Below are 19,666 nucleotides of genomic sequence, written 5' to 3'. Positions count from 1 at the left end.
GTTTTGGTGTTCTTCCATTTTAAATTTATTTTATTTTATTATTATAACCGTCAGTGTCAATTATTTCATTTGCCCCCTCTAAACTACAAATATTTTCAATTTGCTACTCAAATTATTGAAATTTATTTTACACTACCTATTGATTATCCAGTGATGCGACTAGCCCCTCAAATTGTGAAAATTATTATACACTCCCCCACTGATTATCTAGTGATGTGACTTAGTTTAGGTAGAAATTTTATAATTTTATAAAAAATTTAAAATAATAAAAAAAATGAGTATTTTAATTGATATTTTGTAAGGTATTAAAAGTATATGGTGTAATATTATTTTAAAAATGTTATTATTGATAAATAATATCAAAAGTTTTAAAATATCTATGTAGACAAAAAATTAATCTATTTGCTATCGATTTTACTTACTTGATCATTCGATAATAAATTCATTATAATATCAAGAGTTTTAAAATATCTATATAGGTGACAAAAGTGTAATCTATCTACAATCGGTTTTACTTACTTGAACATACGATAATAAATTCAACATAATATCAAGAGTTTTAACAATACCAGACAAAAAAGTTTAATCTATCTGCGATAGATTTAACTTACTTGAATATTCGATAATGAATTCAATATAATAAACTTTGGCTTCAACTGATTTATCAATTTACTTTTTAATTGTGAATGTGTTTACTTTAATACTCCCTTTCGTCCAATTTTTATTATCCTAAAGTATATTTACACGATTTTTTTAGATGATTGTCTTTTTGTTATGAATTGACAAATTTGCCCTTAATTGTATGGTAGAGATGAAAAGTAATAAACGAATGAAAGATAAAAATGTAAAATTTGTGTTTAAAAAAGGAAATAGGACAATAGTTGTTTAACGTTCCAAATAAGAAAATAGGACATTAGTTTGTGGACGGACGGAGTAGTATTTATTCGATCATATTGGATTGTTTACTATCAATATATTTATTTTCTAATTTAACAAATATAGATTAGACTTATCAATATAATACATTTTTTACTTTTTACCTATAATTACATTTAAATTATTCTCTCTATTGATTGTAATTTAAGGTCAATTCACTCTTATTCAACAATTACATATCAAGTAGTATGGAGGGAAGTATCTGTTAAAATATAAATATAATATTTAATATATTGAATTATTAAAAGGGACTAAAATTTTTAAAAATATCTTTAAATAGATGAAGGGCAAAATAAGTTTTTAACACGAGCATTAACTTAAGATAATTTAATATAGACGGATGTTAAGTATTTGAAAGAATGAAATATTACGGTTTTATTTATGTTCGATTGAACAAGTCTACCGCTAATCGTCGCAAAATATTGCCTTATACATGATCAAATATTGCATATTATTTTGGATGTATTTATGTCGGGTATTTTCGATATCCTAAATAAATAATAATGAATTATACTATTTCATAATACACACATAACCATATTTTTGCATGTAGGCTACTTTGATTTGTGTTTTGTAAGTTTTTATTCTTTTATATGTATATATAAATTAAATGGCAGGTGATTTAATATTTTATATGTAAAATTTATATTTTTTTATTGAAAAAAGAAAAAAGAAAAAAGTATATATATATATATATATACTATTTACAATGATAAACCATCAAAGAAAATAAAAGCTAAAGGGCTGTTTGGCAAATGACTTTTTGAAGAGATTTTAGTTTATTAAATAGTTAAAGCTGTTTGATTAGTCAAAAATCTAATTTAAGTGTTTGATAAATTAGTTTTTTGGAATAGTTTTTTGGACCCAAAAAACTAATTTCTGAAAAGTTAACTTACCCAGCATTTTGAAATAGTTTTTTGTGTAATTTTTTTTTATTCCTTATATGCCCTTAAAAATTTATTATGCATTTTACACAAATAAATATATTTTGATTATTTATTAATTATATTAGAATATTTTATTATATTATAATTTTACTTTTATAAATTTAAAATAATTAATTTTTATATAAAAATGATTTTAATTTTAAAATATATAAATTTATTAAAATCAACATAAAATAAAAAATATAAATATTAATAATTTATTTTTGTATTAAAATTATATTATATAAATTTTATACTAAAAATAAATTAAATAAATTAAATTTATTGAAAATTATAAATATAATGAACTAATCGATAACTAACATAATAAATATATACACGAAAAATTTTTTATTTTATATTTTACATCATTTTCAATAGAAAAAACTATTTATATATTTTAATAAAAATATATTATTTTTTAAATCTAACTATAATAAAAATAAATACTTTTATAATACTTTTACAATTTTCAATAATTAATAACCAAATTTTTTTAAACATTGCAAAGTCAAAAAAAACATAATTGAATATATTAAAAACAAAAATAAAATAGAAATATCTTCAATTGAACAACTAATATCAAACTTTTGTTTAATCAAACATTTTAATACAAACAACTAATTGAATCGGCTAGTCAAACCAGCTAATTGAATCAGCCAACAGCTATCAGCTAATTGTCAAACATGCCATAAATTTTATAAGATTTAATTAATGCACCCATATATTCCGATAAATTATATTTATTTTATATGCAAATTTAAAATTAATTATTAATTTGATGTTCAACTCAATCATTAAGACATGTTTGTTTTGTTAGATATAAATACATGTAGTTACAAAAGTAATTTAGAATGCTTATTTAAATATATTATTAATATCCTTCAGCTACAATTCTAACAAAACTCGTTAATCCACACTAGTATTAATTGGAATCAACAGCATAATTATTAATTGAAATTTCAAAATTAACTGTCAATTTATGTCACCAACTTCACATTAACCTCATCGCAAAACAGCGATGAATACATGTGATGACAAAGATTATATTAATTATTAGATAATTTCATCCGAATTTGCCGCAAATTTCATCTGAGTTTGGAGAAACCCTAACAATTCATTATTAAAAAACCCTAAAAAAACACCACCGCCGGCTAAATCTGCCCGTTGTTCATCACCCTCTGCCACCACTCGGCGGTGCAGCTGCCCGCCGTGCCCTCCTCCACTTGCGGCGGCGCCGCCGCCTGCATCAGCATAGTCGTGAACGGAATCTGGCCGTACGCGTTCAGAGAAAGATCCACCGCCACCGGCGCCTGCGACGGCGGGAAAGTGACTGGCTGCAACGGCGCCGGAGCCGTGGCTGGAGCTGAAACCGGCGGCGGCGCAAATGGCCCGAAATAATCCTCCAACACCACGACAGCCGGCGGGGACACCGTCACTGGGCATTGAACGGTGGCCTGCGGCGGCGCCTGGACCGGGCGGGCAGGGGATGACGTCACGTAAAACGCCGGTTCGGTGCCCGATCCAGTGGCGGCTCGGATCGACGGCTCAGCTTGGCGCATTAGCCACACCACCGTCTCGCCGTCGGACCGGTGGCCGAGCTCCGCCGTCAGCTGGAAAATCCTGGCGGCGCAGTGCACCGGAATTCTGATGCGGCGGCTCCGACCGTTAACCATGGTGTGGCGGTCCCCGGCGGCGCTGTACCTTCTATTGTACTGGCGGCGCGGCCTACCCCTAGTCGCCGGCGGCGGCGGCGGGACGGCGGGGACCGCCACATAACCCCCAGAAACGACGCCGTTAGGATTCGAAACGACACTCCCGTTCTCCATTGATGAAATTAAATTTCTGACCTGGAGAAGAAGGTACGATGAAGAAACGAGAATGGCGAGGTTTGTTTTTATAATGCGGGTACCAGCGCCGCCGACTGACACGTGTCCTCTTACAAGGGACTCTATTACGACACGAAGTCCTGGGACTTCAGATCCGCAGAAAATCCCGACCGTTGAATTTCAGCGGACGGTGCGATGCTTCGGGATCTCGAGTCCAGAGCGCCGACAATAGTGACGTGGATACCTGACACATTAAAACTGGGCCATTTGAAATCTTTGTCTGCACATAGCCAGGGTGGGGCCCACGTTAACCAATATGCTTAGTATTTTCTATTTTTAGAATTTTAAGGTTTTATTTATTTAAATTTTTTCTGAATTATTATGTAAGTATATATGTTGTTTAACTCTTTTTACTATAAGGAAAATTACAATCCATCTATATGCAAATAAATATTTTATGTTTGCAATACTTCTATATCTAAGGCGAATTCACTTTGTTACAAGCATTTACGATTTTAATTTTTGGAAATTCAATATAACTATTGGTGGAAAATAATAGGTGTATTTGATTGTTTTGGGATTTTTAAAATTCAAATTCAAATGAAATTAATTTTATACTTACATTATTATTTTTAATGTCCTATTTTTTCCTATAAAATTGTGGATATTCAAAAACTAATTTAGCTCATTACTACCACGGATATATAATATTATTGTCGTATCCCGTTAGTGTGTTTATTACATTCGATCACATCTCAGCGCAATATTTGTCAAATAAAAATTGTTGTAATTATTTTTTTGTTGTCGTATACAGTTGCATTCATTTATTATGCATATGATCATATACCGACATAATATTCGTTGAAGAATATTAATTATTTTCATTTTTTGTTTTATATTATTACACGTGTTTATTAAGACGACACGAACGGAAAATACAAAATAAAATTATTTAAAATTCAATAATTAAATAAAATAAAAGACATTGACTCTTTATGTAATTAGGATTGCAAATATAAAGAAATACTACCATTACATAATTTGTATTTATGTGTCGATCACAATAAAAGAAGTGTTTATGTAATTAGTTATTCGTATAAAAATATATAAATTTCCAATGTAGATATATTGCGACATTATTGGGCTTTATGCCAAATCTTTCCAACAAAATAGTATGTAACGATTTTTAATACAACGAACATTATTATTTTGTCGTATATGGAAAAAAATTGTTTATTTATGTTTTTCGTATATTGCCGATTGCTATTATTTATTATACATGAGATTATATTTCGAGACAATATTTAATAAAGGAATTAAAAATTTATCGTTTATTTACACTTTGTCAGGTGTTAATATTTATTATACATTTGGTCATATCTTGATGTCATATTTATAAATATATATATATTTTTTCGTATAAGGTTAAATGTTTTTGTAACATGTATGATCATGTCCTCGGAAAAGAAACTTGTCGAAGCATTAAAGAATAAATAGAATTTTTATTTTATTTTTTTTCAAATGGAGTTTTTGCACATAATTAGTAACTATATGTATGAATTTAGATTATATTGTCTCAATTCTAATTTAGTTATTATCAAATATTGATATATTGATGCCTAAAAACTTTTATAAATTAATCAACTAAATCATCTAATCAAGTAGTATTTAACAATAAAGTAAAATAGCTAATTAAAAATAATTTGTCATTGTTTAAATCATGTTATAATTTGCAACTTTTAGTGTGCATGTTTTTTATTTAGGGTCAAAAACACTAATGTTCAATATTATTTTATTTATTAGTTTTGAATTTATTACATTCAAGCTTTGTTTTGGACAGAGATTTTTGAAAATTTTTAGAACTAGGTTGTATTCTTTTGTGGATTTACGATAGATTTTTACTATTTAAATTTTATTTTCACTCCAAAAATATTAAGTTAAACAATTATTTTTTCTTTTTTTATATTATACTATAAGTTTATTTTAAATTTAAAATGTTACATCAACTTCTATTTATATCACGTAAAACAACTATTCAAATTCAATTTTTTACTATTAAAAAATCAAAACCAAAAAACTAAAACGCACAAACAAACACACCCTAATGGTTTCCAAAAAAAAAAAAAAGAAATTAAAAAATTAAGTATTTTATTTTATGTTTGTGGGAAAAAAATATATTTTATGTAATAATTTTCCAAAAATAAATAGTATGTGAAAATTGGTTATATAAACGAAGTCATTATTAATTATAATTATAAAAAATGTAACTAAAGGGTTTGAATTAAATTTTGCATAATTTTTTTTAAAAAAAATTATTTCAAAAATATTAAATCAAATATTTTTTATTTAATATATTCTATAAAATTAAATTTTTAATGAAAATAAGTATTAATTATTTTTATATATCATAGTAAATATGATGTCCTTCGTGCCTAAAAAGCGTGGCATATGCTTATCAGCCCATCCCCGTTTCTTTGTTACATGTACATTTTTAAATTTTTTATACTATTTATTAATAATAAAATTATTTTTTAAAAGAAAAATTTATCTATTAAATATTCAATTTTTATTATTTTTTAATATTAATTATCATATTAAAACGTAGAAAAAGTCAAATGAAAAAGACAAAAATATTTTTATTAGTGTCTTATAATTCAAATATAATGACATCTGAATAAAAAATTATACAAATTTAATAATATTTTTAATGTCAAATATAATGACGGAAAATAAAAAAAAGGGAAAGTTAAACAAACCTAAATTATTTGTTGAGGCAGAAATTATTTATTTTATTTTCGTTTGTAGGATTTTAATAAAATTCTACTATTCATCCAAAATTTTCCCCCAAAAAACATCAAATCAAACACTTATTTTTTATTTTTTATATTATACTAAAAATCAATTTTACATTCAAAACATCACATCAACACCTATTTATATCGCATCATACAACTATTCAAATTCAAAATTTTTACTATTCAAATTCCAACTCAAAATCCAAACCCCCAACCAAACACACCCTAATGTAAAAACTACCAGAAAGATAATTCAGAATTAATGAGAAAAGGCGATTCAAACACATCTTTCTATCTCTACGTACAGTTGCACCTATCTCTTTTACTATTTTTATTATCATTTTTTTTAAAAAAAAAAAAAAAAACTCTTTTTTATTTTCAAATTATTTTTTTATAATTATTTTAATATATATTTATATAATAAGTGAAAATGGATTCCTGGAATGTAATTACAAAGTTAGTGTAACCATATTATTAAAGAAGCAATTATTATCGTAACTAACCATTTATTCAAAACTGTCTTAAATAAATAAAGATTCTGATAAAAAGTACAGTATAATCATGAATTTACAAAAATAATAATAAGAAAATAAAACAATTTTATTAATTAGAACTGTTTAATTTTATTATTATTATTATTATTATTATTATTATTATTATTATTATTATTATTATTATTAAAAAATGTAGTTCTGGGCTATAGCCCATACATATATTGAAAATTTGTGCCTTTTTTGCATAAGGCAATTATTTTGGAAAAATATAAAATTTTATAAACACAAGGTTGTGTTTGGTTTGTGTTTAAAACAAAAATCAATACTTCTTTCGGCAAGTTTGTAAATAAAATTTAATGTGAACCCAAAATTTATTATACCAAATTTAAGTTTATAAAATATACCTGTAATCATATATGCAGCTAAAATGCAAGCACCCAAAACTTATTATGTAAATTTAATTATGTACATACATATAATATTGAATTAAATAAAAATAATAATTAATATATACGTGTGTGTTGTACATTAATAATTTAATGTGAACCCTAAACCATATAAAGAGGGGACAATATTCAGTACATAGGTTGGACTGACCAATGAGAATATATCATAATTTTATCAAGAGTCACGTTTACAACTCTGACTGCATACAAAAACATTAATCATTTCATCCCCTAAGGTACATGAATATATTTTTCCCTGCTATGCTATTTCTTTTCATTATTATTATTATTATTATTATTATTATTATTCTTATGTCACCATTTTCTAAAAATTAAAATAATATTCCATCAAATATATATACGTTTATTTAATAGGTGCACATATAAAGTTAATTATATTCATAATTTATACACAATGCAAGTTCGTATAGTTTTATAAAATATATTAATATCATATGTTAATTAAATGTAGTTATACCAATTTCAAATTTTACAAACGGAAGAAAAAAAAAAAAAAAAGGAATTCATTTATCATGGTTTTGTTATTTAATTAAGAGTTTTAAATTTTATTTTTTATTTATTGAAAATTGTGAAAGTATGTATTCTAAAAAATTATTTCGATGTTGTTTAGTTAAATAGAAATTTTTTATTTTAAAAAAAATTATAAAGAAAAATGTTGTATTTTTATTGAGAACAACAAGTCTACTAGCCATGATACATACATACATATGTATGCATGTATTTTTAGTCTACCTCAGATATATACTTTATTTTAGCAATAGTACGAGGGACATTTGCCCTAATATTTGTTTCATAATTTTTATGCAACCCTACCCTACCCTACCCCACCCCACCCTCAATTCGAAGCATCATATTTGTACCTTCATAGAAAAAATAAAATAAAATTAAATTAAAACTAATATCAGTATTCATTAATTGAAGAAAATATTTATTGCCCAAAAGCAAACAAACTTAAAATAGATTCGATAGGATGAAATTTGATTTATGGCCATTCCACCTTTTTATATCTATGTTTAAATATTTTATATTAAAATTAATTTAATGAAAAAAAAAAAAAACAAAATTTCAACCGTCTGCACGCCAAGTCAACACATCCTTAGCTCTAGTAATTCCCATTCCCACACAATACATACAGGTTTCTGTATCTATATATGTATATATATACGCGTGTGTGTATATATATATATATGTACGTATAACCTTCTCCATTTTCACCATTACACACAGAGAAAAAAGCTTTCATATCTTTATTAAGTTCCAGAGATATACACAGCGGCAGTTATATATATACATACAGAAATATATATATATGTGTATTTGTGTATAAGTATTTTCACCGGAATCAATGGCTGAGAGTGAGAAAGAAGGCGAATCATCGACGGCGGCGACGGCGACGACAGGCGGAAGATCGTTCAGCGAGAAATGCAGCAATTTGGCGAAGAAACAGCGCGCGAAATTCTACATTCTCCGGCGGTGCATCGCAATGCTCGTCTGCTGGCACGAGAGGCATGAGCCGAAGGACTGATTCGAATCTGAATTCGAAGATGAAGATGAAGACGATGAAATCGAAATTGAAATTTGAAATTGAGAAATTGAAATCATCAAACATATGTATATGTTTGTATGTATGTATTGATGTGTACGATATCGATTCGAAGGTGATTTTTGTAAAGAGTGTTTACTGATTTGAGAAATTAGGCTTTTTCTTTTACTGGATCGAATCGTTCGTTCGTGATGAATCTCATCAGAAACCCTAAATTGAACGGTTGTGATTTAGTCGTTGGTTACTCTTCATTCTCCTTTCAGATCAGGATCTCTTCTACTATTCTCTTATGTACAGTTTTTACGGTTTCTGCCATTTCCGTTTTGCTCTTGATTTCTATTTTTATTTTTTATTTTTTTAATTTTAATTGGGTCGGTTGGAGGGAATTAAACGCAGAGGATCGGAAGAAGGCAGGTGAAAAGTAACCCAGTAAGTTGAGTTATTATTTCTTTTATTGAATAAAATTATTAGTACTTTTTTTTTTTGAATAAATAATTTGGGTTATTTATTGTTTCGTGTATTAAATAATTTAGCTTTTTTTTTAAATTATTAATATAATAAACAGTTATATCTAAACGCAGCGGATTTAGATTGTAGTGCTAAGCATGCAGCTATATACATACTATTTGGTTGCTGCCTTTTGCAGTTTCAACAATTAAGGGTGCACTGAGTTTTATTTTTTATTTTTTGTAAATACTATAGTTTTATTTTTTATTTTTTGTAAATACTATAAATAATTAATCATTATTTTTAATTATTGAAACAAAAAAATTTAATCTAATAATAAAGAACGTACCTCGTTTACTTGTATTTTTTTAATATTATTTTTTATTTTTAAAATATTAAATTGAAAACAAGTATTTTTAAAAATGTACTTAAAAGTGTACAGAAATAAAATTCAAATGCACAAACAAACTCGTCGATCCACACTTGTTGATGAATGGATTTCGTTTTTTATATATTCTAATTATTTTCTAATTGTTCTATTAATAAATACATAAAGAATGAGTGGTATCACTTAGATACAACATATGTAACACCAACCCTACCACCAATTATTATTATTATTATTATTATTATCATCATCTTATCTCTATAATCTTAATTATATTATTCTCCACACAATTTTATTTAACTTTTTTCAGATATTTAATTTTTTTTCTTAATTATTATGATATTTTTAATTACAATAATAATAATAATAATAATAATAATAATAAAAGCTTAACCATTGGAATAATTTATATTATAATTTTATTTATTTATTTAAAACTACCGTAGTTAATTATTTAGATTATTCCAAGTTGAGAATTAAAATTTGTTATTTTCAAATATTTTCTATGTTATTCATAACACATCAATTTAAAAGTTACTTATTTATTTTTTTTTTTTTATAAAGAGAATCAATATCACAGTTTTTTATACTTAAAGGAAAAAAAATAATAAAAAAATAACATTGTTAGGGCATATCACAAAATCTATTAATTGATAACTATTTTTGTTAATTGAATTAATGATTAGTTAATTATTACAAATTAAATGATGTACTACTAATAATAGTAATAATTTATAATTCAACTATAATTATCAATTAAATACAAACGTGTTTATTCTATTAAAATACAGAACTTTTATTTTATTTTTATAAATTATTTGTTTGAATACAGATATAAGACTATTGAAATATGAAATTGTGTGTTATTTTGTACTCCTATATTTTACCTATTTACAAACTTTCAAGAATATTGTAGCCATTGTATTTTAATTTTTTTTAAAAAAAAAAATTAAGAGTTTGTTTGATTTGGATTTAAGTTTGAGGTTTTGATTCGAATTTTAGTTTGAAAAGTATTTGAATATGATATTTTGTTAAAAATAAAAATTATACTCCCTCCGTCCCATGTAATATGGGTGTATTACTGTAAACACAGAAATTTAGGTAAAATATAATTAGTAAGTAATTAATAAATGTATTAGTAAAAGTAATTATTATTTAGTAAAAATAATTATAGATTAAGATTAAGATAACTAAATAGTTTAATTAAGATTAAAAAAATTAAATTTTAAATTTTAAAATATAATGAAAGTGTATAATTAATCCAAAAAGAAAATGACAAATTATGTAGGATGGACGAAAATAGAAAATAGAGACAAATTATGTGAGACGGAGGGAGTAATATATTTATTAAAAACCGTATAGAATATCTAGTAGCAATTTAAATTTGAAGCATAAACCAAACACATTCGGAGTTTGCAAAAAAAATATATATATATATATCAAATATCAATTTTCAAAATTAAACTTTTAGGTGAGATGATAATTTAAATTATCTAACAAAAGTAACATTATATACAATTATTGGGGGTGTTTGTTTTCTACTCCTATTTCAAAACAAACTTAAATTACCACTATTCATTTATACAAATTATTATTTTTTTTCAAAAAAAAAATACTAATATATGTATTTTTCTTTTAAAAAAAAAAAACAATATATTAAAATATTATTTAAAATCAAAATTAATTTCACTTCAAATAACATCCATTTATGTGTGTATTATCCATTTTATTTAAAATATAACGTCAATAATTATTTTACTTATAAATTAAACATGACATGAAAAAACTATAATATATATAGATAAAAGTAATTGCATGTATTTCTGATTAAAAATAATAATAATTGCATGTATTTTTTAGATAAAAACCAATTCAATTACAAAGTAGTATTGATTTATGTACTTTGAATTTAATTTTATATTTTAATTTTAAATTTTGATTTGAATAAAATTTTAAATACTAATATTACGAGTTCAACAATAATAAAAAAAATTAATTAATTAATTAATTTAATTTTCAAATGTAGTTAAAAAAAAAAAAAAACAAGTACAGATAGTTTGTTTGATTTTAATTCGAGTTAAGATTTTTTATTTGAGTTTAGTTTAGAGTAATATTTTTATATTTCCTCCATTTTAAAAGGGTTGTCTTGTTTTTTCATTTTTGTCTGTCCATTATTTTCTTATTTAGTAACATTGGTCTCCACTTTATAACAAAATTATTAATACTTTTTCAAACTACTCCTAATTATTATTCTAACATACTTTTTAAAATCCTTCAAAAAGTAAGGACATTTTAGTCTTTTACATTCTATTTTATACCCACTTTCAATTAAATACTATTATTCCTTAATTCTGTGCCAACTCCCAACAAGACACTTCTTCTAAGACGGAGGAAGTATTATATTTTATGAGACAAACTAGTATATTTTTTATTAAAAAATCGTATTAAAAAAATGTATATATTAAATAATATTGATTTTGAATTATGATCAAAGCCAAACAAGCATTTCTTTTGTGGCTAACTCAATTTATATTGTTTAGATTTTACATTTTAAAAATATACTCCTTTCATGAACGAAATTTATGATTATTTGAAGTGAACATGAATTTTAATAAATATAATATTATATTAATTAATTTTAACATAAAATAGGAGTAATTTGAAAAAGATACAGTGAATGAATAATTGGGATAATTTTTTTTGTAATTTCAAATTAAAATGAATATTATTGTATAATTTTTAATAAAAAAAAATTATAAAATATTCGTTAGAATATTATTGGGTAAATTGATTTTTTGTCTCGTAATCAGACCTTTTATCATTTTAATCTTATAATTAAGTCTGTCGCAAACTAGTCTTGTAAATGAAAATTTTTGTAATTTTAGTCCCGGCGCGGGAGATACCTACGTGGCACCTCGCGTGATGCGTTGAAGGACACGTGTTCGTCATGTCAGCGACAGTGGACATATAAATTTTTAATTTTCTTTTTTTTTTTTTGAAAAAATTTTATTTTTACAATAAAATATAATTTTTTTTTCTCAAACTCGATGTGTCCCCCGGTGTTGCTGACCTAGCGGACAAGTGTCCTCCGGCTAGCCACGCGAGTGCCTAGTAAGCATATTTGGATTTCAGTTACGCGACTAAAATAATAAAAGAATCTAATTACGAAATTAAAATATCAGTTTAGCCAATATTATTTTAACAGAAAATTACATTAATACATCATTTTAAATCAATTTAAAGTAAGACAACCAAACAAATAACGATAGATGGTGCTACTGGTGATGCAAACGAGTGCTCACAAGTATGATACGTATGCGAAGACTATTAAGATTTAAGAGAAGTGGGGGCGCAGCCGACAGCGGGAATCCTTCAAAAAGTGTGCATCTACACCTATACATACATAACATACTCGATTCGTCTATTTTCTATTGTCCTAAAGTATATTTGCACGAATTTTTAGATGATTGTCTTTTTGTTATGAATGTACAAATTTGCCCTTAAGTGTATGGTAGAGATTAAAAGTAATAGATGAATAAATGGTAAAAATATAAAATTTGTGTTTAAAATCCCAAATAGAAAAGTAGGACATTAATTTGTGGACGAAGGGAGTACATATTAGTATTTGGTATCTATCCTCTAGTGTAGAAGCACGAGTGTGTTTGTTTGTGTGTTAGTTTTGTTTTCTATTTTTATATTTTTTAATATGAAATGTATGTTAAATATTTTTTTTGCCCGCCACATATAATTATTTTTTATTTATTTTATATGTTCCATAAAAGATGATTCTAATATATTTCTAATAAAGTTATTTATTTTAAACATATTTAATAAATACAAAATTTTTATAATACTTAAATGACTAATAATTAATAAATAATTAAGAATGTATTAGTGAAACAGTTATTCTATAATATAAATAATTATAAATTAAATTTAAAATAACTAATTATTTTAATTAAATTTTAAAATTTTAAAATAAAATTAAGATTTGTAATATTTTTCAAAAAAATAAATTACGTAAGATATGAGACGGATAAAAATAGGATATAAATATGATAGGTGAGACGAAGTATTAAAGAAATATTAAACAATATAAGATCGGACGAAGTATTAAAGAAATATTGGTAAAGGAATATAAAATTTGTATTGTAGGTGGGTGCGGGCGTGGGTGTGTCGCGCCAGAATTGACCAATCCGAAGTTGTCTATCACATGAAAGTGGGTCTAATTGAATTATGCCATCATTAATCATAGTACCTTTCTTTTGCATTTCGTGCAATCATATATACTTTCTAATTATTATTATTATTATTATTATTATTATTTTGTAACTGTGTTTGTTTTGTAAAATTGTTGAAAAATAAAAAAATTGATGTGAAATATAAAGAATTGTGTAGAAAATATAAAAGTAATGAATACAAGTAGTATCTTAATTTTTGGAAAATAATGTTGAAAAAAACTAGAGAAAGAACAAAGTCAATTCATCTAAATATAATATTTTATCCGTTTTAATTTAAATATTTTTTTACCATTTTTTTCTATTTTATTTTTAAGTATTTATTTTTTATTTTTTTTTAAAAAATAATTTTATATTAATATCAAAATATTTTTAATATATACTTAAACTACAAACATTTCATTATACTTACAATTACTTTATATATAAAATCAAATGACAACAATATCAAAAATTCTTACGCACTTTTACTAGTATTATTTTTTAATTTACTATAAAATTCAAAATGGTCCCGTTTGACTTGAGACGAATGAAGTATTATTTTTTTATAATAAATTTTGAAAATAATAATAATAATAATATTTTGGGTTCAATTACCCTACCTCCAATATATTGTGTCACTCTTACACCACCGATCAATCACCCCTTCCGTCATATGTATTTAAAAAAAATATATTTTATTAATTTTTATGAATTTTTTATATTAGAAATACAAGCACAATACATTAAGGATAAGGTAAATAAATATCATAAGTTATGTTTGTTTGTGCTTTTAAATTCCTATTTACTATTATTAATTTTTTTTTAAATACAGTTTTAAATTAAATATATATGTTTTTTTTTTTTTTATCTTATACTATTACAATAAAATTAATTTAACTTTCAAATATAATATTAATATATATATATATATTTATATAATATTAAACAATTCACTATTAATATTTCAGGTCATTTTGGTTTAGTTTTATTAAAAGAGAAAAAACCTGTTGTTATATTTATTTTATCTTTTATTATCATTATTTGAGTTTTATCTATTTTTGAATGATGTGGATTTGTTTGTGGTATTGGTGATAGATTGGAGAATTAAAAATTGACGCTTAGTTCGAAGTTTTAAAGTTTTAATTTTTTTTGAATTAATAAAATTATATATAATATAATATTTTATTAAACAGCAAGTATTTAATGTATTTTTTTTAAAAAAATAATATTAATAAATAATATTTTCTTCATCATTTAAATATTTATTCATTTGGACATGAGTTTAAATCAAATAAATAATAATTGTTAAATTTATATTTTTTATAATAAAAAAATGCAAATATATATAATATAATCTTTGTAAAAATAAAGAAAACCATAACAATTGTACAACAACAAAGGAAATACTATTAAAATATGTTTATAAATTTACATTCCGATAGCTCGAGGCTCTATAGTACATAATTCACACATTATAAATTTCTTTTAAAAAAAATATATGCCTGCAAGTTTATTCTAAAAGGCATGTTAAAGAATAGGAGACATGGAATGTACGGACGGACACCAATAATTTATTGGTCAATGTATGTTTATTACCTGCAGCCACTCTGCCCACATTCAACTTGAATGTCCCTTTTTTTTTTTTTTTTTTTTTTTTTCTTTTCTTTTTTTTTTTTTTTTTTTTAACGCGTGCGGTAGTAATTACGAGTATTATTGCTAAATATTACTCCATTTGTTCCACGTACCAGGTTAACGTTACCGTTTCTATCGTCTCACATACCATATCATTTTTTTTTTAAAATAATTATACACTTTAATCTCATTTTAAACTTTTAAACGTTTTTAAAAAAATTTAATTAAACTAATTTATTTTCTTAATTTTAATTTATAATTATTTATATTATAGAATAATTATTTTCACTAATATATTCTTAATTATCTACTAATTACACCCCTCCTAAAATACCGTGTCTACAGTGTAGTCGACACTGTATGTGAAACGGTGGTAGTAATTTCTTTTTTCTTTGAGATGATATAATATATATTCATTTTATCTCGTTAAAATATATATATTTTTTTCATGTTGATCTCATTTTATTTTTAAATAAATTTATTATATTTTAAAATATATTTAGCAAATATTAATAAATTTAATTAAATTTTTAATATTTTATAAGTAAAATTCACTGGCAACTTACTTATTTATATCTCTATTCTAAATAAATAAATAAATAAATAAATATTTGTATTTATATTTAAAATCATCACTTTTTATAAAATTAATTTTAAATTAATTATAAATAAATAAAGAAATATTTTTATTTATATATTATATAAAATGAGATTCCGCATATATTTTATTTAAATATAATATTAAAAATATTCAATTATCTATAATATTATTCATATAAAATATAATAAAATAAAAAGAGGGGTACTATTTGTCTTCAATATTTTGTCAGGATTATTATAAATATGATAATTTAATAGATATATAATTAGTAAATAATTAATATTGTATTAATAAAATTAATTATAATATAATAAAAATAATTATAATTTAAAATTAAAATAACTAATTAATCTAATATAAATTTAAAAGTATTTTTTATTTACATTTAAAATTTTATTTTTTATAAAATTAGTTTACGTTAATTATAAATAATTATATTATAAAAAAATATTAATTTGTATTAAATAATATATATTTTGCATATATTTTTTAATTAAATATAATTTTTGAAATATTTATTTATATATTCTAATTTTAAAATTATATATATTAAATCTTTTTAAAACTAATGATATTATTTATTATATAAAAAATAATAAAATATATTATAATTTATTAATAATAATAATTAATTAGTATTAATTAATTAAATATTATTATATTAAATAGTGTATCATTTATTTTTTTTTAAAAAAAAATGTTAACTGAGCCGGAAGGGAACAAGTGCTACGTATTACTCCATTATTATTACTAGTATTATTAACTGACAATGAATGAAATAATAGTGTGGGGCATGAAGATGAAACAGCACCATATTTGACTGCCCTAAACACGTGTGACTCTCTCTCAGACAATATAAATAATACTCCATTACTCTCATATATTGTTTCTGCTACATCGTAGATACAAATATTTTAAAAGATATATAATTAATAAATAATTAAAAATATATTAATAAAAATAATTATTCTATAATATAAATAAATAAAAATTAAGATTAAGATAACTAATTAATTTAATTAAAATTAAAAAATAAATAAATTAAAAAGTTTAAAATAAGATTAAAGTGTATAATTATTTTTCAAAAAAGAAAAAAAACATGGTATGTGAGACGGACAGAAACAGCAACGTGGACATAATATGTGGGACGGAGGGAGTAATACATACATATATTTTGTAAATATTTATATATATATACTCCCTCCGTCCCACATAATTGTCCCTATTTTCTATTTTCGTCAGTCCTACATAATTTGTCATTTTTTTTTTAGAAAATTAATTATACACTTTAATCATAATTTTTTTTTAATCTTAATTAAACAATTTAATTATCTTAATCTTAATCTATGATTATTTTTACTAAATAATAATTATTTTTACTAATATATTTCTTAATTACTTACTAATTATACTTTACCTAAATTCCTACATTAATACACTCATATTTTTTGGGACGGATGAAGTATATATGAAGTAATTTATTTATTTATCAAAAAGTATTTTCATATTTTTTGACATATATCATTTTTCTAATTTTATTTTATTTTTTATATATGATTTTCATAGTACGAATGTATTTCCTTGTAAGATTATAATTTTTTCTTTTGATTTTGAGTAATAAAATTTTAAATTAAAATAATTGTTTGATGTAATATAAATATATATTAATGTGATATTTTGAATATAGAACTATATTTTAGTATAATAAAATTTAAAAAAATATTTAATTTAATATTTTTTTAATAAAAAAATTAAAATAGTAAATTTATATATAAAATTCCACAAGTAAACAGACTCTACATTATTCATCAAGATTTTATTAAAATCATTAAATTAAATATATTTTATTTTAAAAATGATATCCATTTTAAATTATCATTAATATTCTTTATGTTCATATCTTATATTCATATTGTTATTTCGTATCTTTTACATTTCATGCCATATTGATTTTTTTAAAAAAAAATATTACATATTTTAATCATATTTCATATTTTATTTTTTTTAAATTTTCAATTAAATTAATTAATTATTTTAATAATAATTTATAATTATTTATATTTTATTATAATTAATTTTATTAATATATTTTAAATTATCTATTAAATATATCTCTCCCAAATTAATGTCTATTAATCAAGACACAAGATTTTATAATTAAAAAAAAAAAAATTGAATCAAATTGCTAAATAATTGATCAATAGCCCACAAAAGTTATTACTCTATTCATTCCACATATAATATCATATTTTTTATTTTTGTATCTCTCATATATTATGTTTTTTTTTATTAAAAAATATTATATATTTTAAATTTTATAATTTATATATTTTTTTATTATACTAATTAATTATTTTAATTTATAATTATTTATATTATATTGTAATTAATTTTAATAATATAATTTTAATTATTTATTAATTATATTTTTTCTAAATTTCAGTATTTACGGAATGAACAAAAAGTATGATAGTATTATTATTATTATAGGATAAAATTGAACAGTAGCCTATAAATTTTGTCAAAAAAGTGATGAACTGAAAGCATGATTAGATTTGATTTGATGAGACAGAGGTGACATGTTGGAAAAATGAAGCTTACCAAAGATAAAAATAAAAATAAAATATGCCGAGGCTTCGATTTAGATAGCTATTTTTAGAATTAAAAAAAAAAAAAATCCCTATATATGGTTACAATTAAATGTTTATTTTTTATGTTAAATTTTTTTAAATAATAATATTTAAATTATAATTTATAGTTAAAAATAATGTAATAATATTTTTATTTTTATTTTTATATAAAAATAAAATATAATATAAAATAAAAATATTTATAAAAAAATATATTTAATTTAGAATATAAAAAAAATATATAAAAATGTTTAATGTAATATTTTTCTATAATAAATAAATAAAAATTAATTATATAACAGAGCCTAAAACAGTATATAGAATAGAATTGCCAGCAGCCCATGTTCCCTAAATTTCCATCAACTATCTAATCTTAATCATTCTTAAATTCCAAATTCCATTCTAAATAAATTCAACATTAATCATTCCTTCATTCATCATACAAACAAATATATATATATATATATATAAATATTATATATATAGTTGTGTGATTTATAATAAAATGATGTAGAATTTTTTCAAATTTTACATTTTTTTTTATAAATAATTTCTAATCCCACCACTATATATTCAATTATTATTATCTCCTGATTACACTTCAAGGACGAAAATGAATATTTATTTAAATTTTTATATCTTACTATATTTTGAAAAATAGAAAAAAAAATATATTTGATATTCTATTCATCCAAGTGGAATACATTTATTTATTAATATCATAAAATAATACTTACTCGCTCGCTCTCACTTGTTCT

At 22.7% G+C, this 19,666-nt stretch overlaps 1 protein-coding gene across 1 annotated transcript; it reads right to left on the bottom strand.

Annotated features, from left to right (window-relative positions):
- Positions 1-3,016: 3,016 nt before the first annotated feature.
- LOC127239718 (transcription factor TCP11-like) lies at positions 3,017-3,691 on the bottom strand. Its single transcript, XM_051257996.1, has one exon. It carries the CDS (start codon positions 3,689-3,691, stop codon positions 3,017-3,019), a length of 675 nt encoding a protein of 224 aa, XP_051113953.1.
- Positions 3,692-19,666: the final 15,975 nt, after the last annotated feature.

This window comes from Andrographis paniculata, unplaced genomic scaffold (assembly GCF_009805555.1).
Source record: "Andrographis paniculata isolate CXL003 unplaced genomic scaffold, ASM980555v1 Contig78END, whole genome shotgun sequence".
Taxonomy (NCBI): Eukaryota; Viridiplantae; Streptophyta; class Magnoliopsida; order Lamiales; family Acanthaceae; genus Andrographis; species Andrographis paniculata.
The sequence above is the reverse complement of the archived record's forward strand: the minus strand, read 5'-3'. Positions and strand labels throughout refer to the sequence as shown.